A 10,000-nucleotide genomic window follows, 5' to 3' on the forward strand; every position below is an offset into this window, starting at 1 on the left:
ATCTCCAGCCTGTTGTTCTCCTGCAGCTGTAACACTCCCAGAGTGATCTCCTCTTTGTACGGAGAGCCTGGGACAGGAGAGAGAGGGGGGGGGGGGGAAGAGAGAGAGAGAGAGAGAGGGGAGGCGGGGCAGAGTCAGTATCTAGTCAGTGTCTCACATCACCTGCTCCCCACTGAGTTGCATCAGAGACATTTCATTTAATATAGATAGTGACACCCCACTGCAGGCTCCGCCAATAGTAAGATATTGGATTCTCCTAAATGGCCGTGGTCATCAGCTTGTGATTGGCTGTCTGTCACTGGTATGAAACTTCATTGGCTGACCAGTCTCCTCCTAAGGGGGCGTGGCAGTGGCAAAACATATACAGGAAGTGACTGGAAGTCGGGGTGTCTCTTATCTATATTAAATGTTGCATCATTACGGAGCCCCAAGAGGCAAGTGAGGGGAAAAAATCTTGAAGAACAGGTGGGAGAAAAAAGTTTTGCCAGGATAAAGTGTTTGGTGTTGTAATACTCATAATACTCATAATACTCATAATTAAACATGTTCTGTTTAATTATCCCAAGTCATCTGTTATTACAGTATATATTATGGTATTTGTTAGGGTTTGAAGAAGTGTTTTTCATATTTGCTTAATCATGTTTTATCTGTTGGCTGTTTTCTGCCACTCTGCTGACTGAACGGTTTACTGCACTGTGACCTATATATTTTACAGCTTGTGCAGAAATGGAACTGTCATGTGTGTGTCTCTGTCAAAATGAGATGACCTATGTAAAAAGGATGTTCACTTGTGCGTGCTGTGCTTTAAAATGAGGAAGTCTTCATCTAAAGTTGCAGAATAACAGCTTGCGCAGTCAGCGTTCAGTCCAACCGTTGTTGATGTGTGTTGAAATTATGCATACGTGTACTATCTGATAAACAGGAACTGGGAGGATCATTTCTTCATGTTGCTTCATGTGTAAACCACGAGTTATAGTAAATAAAAGACTGAGCACGGAGCATGGAGAGCAGAAGTGTCTTGGAGTCGTGCAGAGAGCCGCTCGACACTGTCTCCTTGCTTGCAAGTAAAAACTGAGAACTCGAGTCTGTCTATCTGTGGTCTGAGTGGTTTACGATCTTGGTAAAAGAGCCTGGGGAAGCTTGTCTTACAACCAAGCGCTTCATCTGGTAAAAATATCCCCAACATATTGGTCCTTCGAGCCGGATCCCAACATCGTTGACCAGGAGAGAGGGAGGGACGACGCACCGAAGTCTGTCGACAGCCGGGGTCCATAGCCGATCCTGAAAAAGTCCTGGGACGTGAATTCGTGGCCAGGCCGGTGAATTTAGACCTGTCCAACCTTCTTCTCTTCAGGAACGATTGACGGGAATCCAGATCTAACCACAGACCAAAGATACACGGTAAATATAAGGTTTCTCCACCTAAAGGAGGTTTGTGAAAGAAAACTATAGTTCTCCCAGGAGAGGAGGTTAAAATAAGAGAAGTGAAAGTACTTGTGGTGAATGAAGTGACTGTGTGATACTTGTTGCCAAGTGTGAACCAACGCGCAGAGCGGAAACCTAAGCGGTGATAACAGAAACTCTGTGGTCGATTGGAGCGCACTAAGTGGTGAATTAGGAACTTAGGTTCTGAAAAACAAGTAGTCTAGTAAGAACACATTGAGTAAAAGCAATTATGGGAAGTGGGCAAGGGAAATCTGAAATGCCTGGCGATGTAAAGTTCATGGCTATGTTTAGCCCTGGCAGTACGATCTATTGCAAAAAATGGTGGGACAAATACAAGTTTGAAGGAAAGTTAGGAAAAGAGCAATGTGATGACTTAATGGCTACACTGGTGGCCACAGCAGCATGCAAGAAGGGAAAAGCAAGAGCAAAGTTAGGAGCCCAGATAAAATGTGCAGCCATCTGGGTTGAACAGGCAGACAAAAGAGAAGTGGAGAAAGAGAAAAAAAAGATACGTAGTACAGTGGCTGCATCAGTTTCGATTGGTGCAGATGAGGAGACAAACTCATCCCCTTACGAGGCGATGAGAATAATAATGGAGAAAGCAAGGGAAGATGAGCAGAAAGTGAGAGAAGAGGAAGAAGAGAAAAGGAGACAGAGAGACATCAGAGTGCAGAGGGAGCTAAAAAAATTATCTACCTCAGCCACAATGAAAGGGTTGCTGTTAGACCCAATGGCAGGCTCCTCTCCTATGATGGGGCGGAGACTGAGAAAGATTAGGGAGGAGAAACCCCCACCATACGCCCCACTATACCCTAGCACAAAAGGGCTGTATGAGGATGAGGAAAAGGACCTAGGTGCAGTAGGAGGTAGCGCCCCCAGTAAGGAAAAAGGTGAGGAAAAGGCGGCTAGCGCATTCCCCCTAATACAAGTGGCAAACCCCCACTTTGGAGTAGGCGCAGGGGCAGATCGAGATATTGATCAGACTATCTCAGTGTACCGCCCCTGGACTAAGGAAGAATGCACTAAGGCATGCGAGGGACTCACCCCATACAGAAAGGACCCAGTGAAATTTAGCGCAGACTTCAGAGCTCTGGTCCAATCATTTCAATTGAATGGACTAGAAGTCGTGCAAGCCCTGATGGGGATTTTTGGCCATGAGTACGGGAGAGTGAAGGGAGTATTCACAGGGTTAGATGCACAGAATCCACCTGTGTGTTTCGTTGCAGGAAACGCTGGTCTGGTGGCTGCACTAGACCTAGTACTCGATCGCGTACAAGTGGTGTTCCAGAAACGCCTGGACTTCACTAAAATATCCTCATGCAGACAAGAAGAGAAAGAAAGTGTACAAAATTTCCGCACCAGAATGGAAGAATGCTTCAGAGACCACAGTGGGATAGCCTATGCAGCGGAGGCAGATACAGCATACCAACAACAGCTTAAGTTGGCCCTCATGAATGGATTCTCCCCAGGCATCACTGACTTCATTAAAAAACACTGTGTACACCACAGAACATGCTCAGTAGGAGACTGCATAGATTACGCAGAACAAGGTGCAGACATCATTCAAGAAAAAAGGAAAAAGAAATCAGTTGCAGTCTTCCTGTCAGAGGACGGAGACAGTGAGGTGTTCTTTATGGGTGGAGCCAGAGGCAGAGGCAGAGGCAGAGGCGGCGGTAGAGGCCGCGGGAACGGAAGAGGGGGCCGTGGAGGAAGGAATGAGTTTGGAAAGTTCCTATGCTACCGGTGTGGGAAAGAGGGGCACATGGCTAGGGAGTGCAGAGAACAGATGAGTGAAGAAGGACAGGAACAAAATCAGGGGGCCCAGGGTGGAAATCGGGGAGGGTATCACCAACAGCCATACAGTGGCAATAGGGATAATCAAGGCCCACCCCAGCAAAACTCTGGGTATTACCAGGACTGACTAAAAGGGGAAGAGCAGGCAGTACAGATAGATTTAGCAGAAGTTCTCCTGAGCCTCTCAAAAACAACTGTTAAGCCAACCCGCACCCTATTAATCAATGGAAAACAAATCACCTTCCTATGCGATAGTGGAGCAGATACATCAGTCCTAAAAGAGGAAGTCCCTAATATGTGGCCCCAGACAGGAGTTATATATGTAAAATCGGCAAATGGCCAGGTAAATCAGAGACCTATATCAAAAGCCCTAGACATGATCGATGAGGATTCAGACACACAAATTAAAATGACATTTATACTTATCAAAGAGTGCCCAGTGAACCTTTTGGGGAGAGATGGAATGGAGAAACTAAAAATTAGTCTAGTACCGGTGACTGGAGGAATGCGGGCAGCCGGCCCAGGACAGACAATATCAGATCAAATACTAGTTCATCAGGCCGTAGGAGAGCCACATTACTATTGGGCTCTAGACATGCCAAATCCAGATATAACTAGAACAGCTGACCAACTGTTAGCCATGCTCACCCCGACTGAATTTCAAGAGACACTGGGACCAGACAAACTGCATGTGACTTTACGTTATAAACGCACCCCTGGCCCAGACAACGAGTTTGACCAAAAGATCAATCAATTAGGGCCACAGAAAGTGACATTCAAAGCCCTCTACGAGGACACGGAGGGAAACGCAGCAGTGGCTGTAATAGTACCTCCCCCTGCAGAGAAACTAATGGGATATGGCCAAATACCACACATGTCCCTAGCACGCGCCCCAGGAGTAAAATTGAAGAACGTAGCTAAAGTAGCCGCGAGGGGGGAGGAAATAACCCAGTGGGAGGATGACACAGATGGGTGGCAACGGCATAAAGGGATTAGAAGAAAACACTTAGGATTCACTGTAACAATGACCCCGAGAGCACACCTCGCCCCGATAGAACAAACATGATGTGAGTTATTTAATGAGTCACAAAACTCATTGGAACACAGCCCAGACAGTGAATGCTGTGAACAAAGTAACTCATTTATAGGTGTACTAACAGATGAAGCATTACAAGAATTAAAACAAGTCCCTGATAAATTATGGTCCAAAGGGAAGAGCGACGTAGGAAAAATGGCCAACGCTCAGCCTGTGCGCGTTAGACCTAAGACACATTACAGGCCCAATGTGAGACAATACCCCCTGAAACCAGATGCTATTAGAGGAATAACACCTGTGATTGCAGAGATGGTCAAAGCAGGCATCCTACGGGAGTGCCCAGACGCTTCCTGCAACACACCCATATTTCCTGTAAGGAAAGCTGACCAGCAGTCCTGGAGAATGATTCAGGATTTAAGAGCTGTCAATAAGGCAGTGGAAAGTACTGCCCCCACTGTCCCCGATCCACACACCCTAATGAATAGTTTAACACCAAACAAAGCCTACTTTTCAGTAGTAGACTTGAGCAACGCATTTTTCTCTATACCTGTGGAGGAGAGCTCCCAAGGTTGGTTTGGTTTCACTTTTGGTGGAGTAAAATACAGTTACACGAGGCTACCACAAGGCTTTGTTGATAGCCCCACGATCTTTTCCAGAGAAATAGCAAACTGTCTCGCAAACTTGCACATCCCTCAGACGTCACAAATTTTGGTTTATGTAGATGACATTCTTGTGGCCTCGCCAACCAAAGAAGAATGCACCAGAGTAACCATAGACTTGCTGAAGCACCTAGAGAAAACAGGGAACAAAGTGTCAAAACAGAAACTCCAGTTTGTGCAAGAGGAAGTGATCTTTTTAGGCCATAGTCTAAATAAGGATGGGAGGAAAATTCATGACACAAGAAAACAAACAGTGCTGAATGCACCAAGACCCCGCACCAAACGCCAAATGATGCAATTCCTAGGATTGACAAATTATTGTAGAGCGTGGGTCCCTGACTACGCTGAAATGACACAGCCATTATTAGATCTCATCTATGGAGATAACGATCTAAAAATGAGCAATGAAATTGAGTGGACCTTCGCAGCCAACGAAGCATTTGCAACCACAAAACATTGCCTAGTGAGCTCGTGCGTCCTCGCGTTACCTGACTACAGCAAAGTGTTCACACAAATGGTAGATTGCAAGAATGGGTTTATGACATCTGTCCTAACCCAGAAACACGGAATCAAACAACGCCCAATAGGCTATTACTCAAAGAGACTTGATCCCGTGTCAATGGCACTTCCCCTTTGTGTACAAGCAGTTTGCGCCGCGGCGATGGCAGTTCATGCTACAGCAGAGATAGTTTTGTTTCATCCACTGACACTTATGGTACCGCATGCGGTCTCCATGCTGTTGAATGAAACAAAAATGTCTTTCCTATCGCCAGCTCGATATCTAGCACTAACAGCCACTCTAATGTCCCAAGCTCACATTACTATCAAAAGATGCACAGTTCTAAATGCTGCAACATTGCTCCCTACACCTGATGATGGCAGTGAGCATTGTTGTAAGACACAAACAGAGATGACATGCCTACCACGCCCAGATTTAAAAGACACCCCGTTAACAGATGGCGAAGTATGGTTTGTGGATGGCTCAAGCTCTAAAAATCTATCTGGAGCAAATCAAACAGGCTATGCAGTAGTCACAAACAAGGAAGTTGTGCAAGCAGGCCAACTGCCACACACATTTTCAGCACAGGCAGCTGAGCTTGTAGCACTAAGCATGGCGTGCAAAAAAGCAGAAGGAAAAGATGTCACAATCTGGACTGACTCTCAGTATGCACACTCGACTATACATGTGTTTGCAGCCCAATGGGCCCGTAGGGGTATGCAAACCTCAACAGGAAAGCCAGTAACACATGCAAGCCTACTCACAGATCTTTTGGCAGCCGTGTTATTACCAAGGAAACTTGCCATATGCAAATGTGCTGCTCACACAAGTGGAAAAGATATGACATCACGTGGTAACGCCTACGCAGACAGAGTAGCAAAAGAAGCTGCGGTCGGCAGATATGGGTTTCACATCCTTGTACAACAACAGGAACCCACAGAACCTATCCCGATTGAGGTCTTGAGAGACATGCAGCAAAACGCACCTGAAAGAGAAAGAGTGAAATGGTTAGCAGACAAAGCACAACTAGATGAAGATGGCCTCTACAGAATACAAGACAAGTGGGTTTTGCCTATGAGCCTCTATCAGACTGCGGCTATTTTGACACATGGTCCTTGCCATGTGTCAACAGGGGGCATGGTAGAGACCATAGGCAAACACTTCTACACATATAACTACACAAAATTTTCAAAACAATTTTGTAGATCATGTATGATATGTTGTAGACATAATTCACAGGGAAATGAGAGACCTGCGAGAGGAAAGTTCCCTGCAGCATCATTTCCGTGGCAATATTTACATATGGATTTTATTCAACTAAATCCATGCCAAGGATATAAGTATTGTTTAGTCCTGATATGTCCTTTCTCTAAATGGGTTGAAATAATCCCAGCCAAGAATGCTGACGCCATTACAGTAGCGAAAGCTATCTGCAAAGTTATAATACCAAACCATGGAATCCCAGAGAAAATATACAGCGACAATGGGACACATTTTGTGAATGAGATAGTTTCACAGATGTCAAAACATTTAGACATCCAACTGAAACACCATTGTGCTTACCACCCCCAGAGCGCCGGATTGGTCGAGAGGACTAACGGTACAATAAAGCTAAGACTTAGGAAAGCCATGGAACAGACAGGAAGACCATGGGTAGACTGTATTTCCTTAGTGGAAATGTACATGAGAATCACACCCACACAACAGGGCTTGTCACCGTTTGAAATTGTAAAAGGAAGACAGTTTAGACTGCCTATAGTAGATGACGTCAGAGAAACAGATGAGGCGGAGTCTGAGAACACATTGGCAGACTGGATGTGCAAACTCTTTAAAAACACTGTAGTGGCTCGTGCAAATAAATTGCCAGAGATTTCTTCTGCCCTACAGGACACTGGTGTGGACCCAGGTGACGAAGTCCTCATCAAAGAGATCAAGCGAAAGAGCTGGTTCAGTCCACGTTGGATCGGCCCCTACAAAGTCCTGCTGACCACTCCGACTGCCCTGAAGATCGCTGAAAGAGACACGTGGATTCATCAGACACATTGCAAAAAGGTGATACCTTTCCAGACAACCGACGGTTAGTGGCAGGAAGTCCGACTACAAAGGGTGGCCTTCTAGTGAAGTGCTAGTCTCAATTCGGTGAAGAAAACAGCTGAGCCACTAGCACTTAGATGTTTGGAAGGGCACTGATTGGACTGTTCGCAGTCGCAGTAACACTGATGATTATCAGACTGACAAGTGACAGTCCACTACCGGACAGAGACAAGAGGTGGACATACCGACAAGACCCGTGGAGCCCAGAGGAAGAAGATAACGCACAACCAAGATTTAGAAATAAGTGGTACGCTTATGTGCATAAATTAGCAAAGAGCTTTGATAAAAATGATTGCTATGTGTGTTCAAAAATGCCTCTCTCATCTGACCAGGTTACTCTCTATGGGAGAGCTATGAGCAAGGCGCAGGCTAAGTGTTTTGCCAGCATGGCAGGGGTAGGTTACCAATCCTACCGCATCATAGTCAATGACACAGACCCCTATAGCACAGGCTTAAAGAAGGGAGTATGTGATTTAGAGTTTTGGGTAAACTTTAACCTGACCATTCGTCCCCAAAAAGGAAGAATGCGCCCCCAGAGAGTGATTATGGAAGGGAAAGTAGGTAGACACGCTATGTGTTACCGGCAGACAATTGGGTCTATTCCCGTGGGAAACCTTTCCTTTTCAGACTGTGTGGATAACCGTGCCCTTACGCAAGGGGAAGGCGCCCCAGTACAGTCTGATGCGGCATCAAACGGCACATTTTGGGTGATGGGGGGCTGGTGGCTGTGTGGGGTTAATGCATATCCTGTGTTACCTGTAAATTGGACAGGAATGTGCACACCCATTTTTGTATCGGACCACACCTTCTTCCTGGGGACCGAGAGCAAAACTGGAACCCCGACTGGTCTGCGCAGGAAGAGGGAGGTGCCCCAGTTCAAACCACATGATTCGATTTATGGGACAGATGTTCCAGCTGAATTTAAGCATTGGAATCAAGGTACCAAAGTCATGCTAGCTCTGTTCCCTTGGGTAGGCGTGGCCAAGAACATGTTAAGACTTGAGACGGTTGATTACCGCCTGGGCGTGTTTATGAATGCGTCCATAATAATTGAAAATGCCCAAAATCGTGAAATTAGTGCACTACGCACTATGGTAATGCAAAACCGAATGGCCTTAGACTTGCTCACAGCTGCTTCAGGAGGGACCTGTGTGCTATTGAATACAACTTGTTGTACATACATTACTGATGAAGTACATTCCCCGAATATGACTGCTGCGATGGACCGACTGCTGGCTCTGCAGAAAGCCATGACCGCAGACCATGCTGGTACTACCTATGATTGGTTCAGCTGGTTGTGGTCGGGCAGCTGGGTCCAGAGGCTGATCAGAGGAGGAATCATTGTCCTGTGTGTAATTATCGTGATGTGCATATTTATGGCTTGTTGCATTTCAGGTGTTAAAGTTTTGACAACCCGGCTGGTGTCAAATGCATTTGTACAATATGTCATGTTGCAGCAAGTGGAAGCAGTACAAGAAGATTACACACGTCCCAACGATCAAACCAAACTGTAAAGCCAAGTACTTATGTTTTATAATGACGATGAGGTTAGAAAATGTGAATAACAAGTTAACCTGCATCTGAATATGAGAGAAACAAATGTATAAGGTAAAAATGAAAAAAAGTAGGGATTGTTAGGGTTTGAAGAAGTGTTTTTCATATTTGCTTAATCATGTTTTATCTGTTGGCTGTTTTCTGCCACTCTGCTGACTGAACGGTTTACTGCACTGTGACCTATATATTTTACAGCTTGTGCAGAAATGGAACTGTCATGTGTGTGTCTCTGTCAAAATGAGATGACCTATGTAAAAAGGATGTTCACTTGTGCGTGCTGTGCTTTAAAATGAGGAAGTCTTCATCTAAAGTTGCAGAATAACAGCTTGCGCAGTCAGCGTTCAGTCCAACCGTTGTTGATGTGTGTTGAAATTATGCATACGTGTACTATCTGATAAACAGGAACTGGGAGGATCATTTCTTCATGTTGCTTCATGTGTAAACCACGAGTTATAGTAAATAAAAGACTGAGCACGGAGCATGGAGAGCAGAAGTGTCTTGGAGTCGTGCAGAGAGCCGCTCGACACTGTCTCCTTGCTTGCAAGTAAAAACTGAGAACTCGAGTCTGTCTATCTGTGGTCTGAGTGGTTTACGATCTTGGTAAAAGAGCCTGGGGAAGCTTGTCTTACAACCAAGCGCTTCATCTGGTAAAAATATCCCCAACAGTATTACCTCCACTGATATACATATTAGGGCTGGGAGATATGGTTGAAATCAATATCACGATAATCATAGGGATTTTTCCTCGATTTTAATATATAACGATATGGTTCATGTGTGCAAAATGACAATAAATAACCAAAGCAGACATATTAAAATAATATTAATACCATAATAATAATACCATACCATTTTATCAGTTTAATTTGCTTCTCATGATCAAATGAGACAGCAGAAATGTGTGTTACGATATTAAAA

The 10,000-nt window shown here is 45.1% G+C and overlaps 1 protein-coding gene across 1 annotated transcript in view; it reads right to left on the reverse strand.

The window, feature by feature from the left end:
* LOC310784857 (glutamate receptor ionotropic, kainate 5-like) overlaps positions 1-10,000 on the reverse strand; it is a gene marked incomplete at its 3' end in the record, with an annotated part of 140,745 nt that overhangs the window by 8,408 nt on the left and 122,337 nt on the right. The window contains exon 17 of the mRNA XM_083645893.1: positions 1-67. This exon is cut by the window's left edge and continues 62 nt beyond it. Coding sequence (XP_083502019.1) covers positions 1-67 — 67 coding nt within the window. The remainder of the gene's footprint in view (positions 68-10,000) is intronic.

The sequence above is a fragment of the Poromitra crassiceps genome (assembly GCF_964638095.1).
Source record: "Poromitra crassiceps genome assembly, chromosome: 11".
NCBI lineage: Eukaryota > Metazoa > Chordata > Actinopteri > Beryciformes > Melamphaidae > Poromitra > Poromitra crassiceps.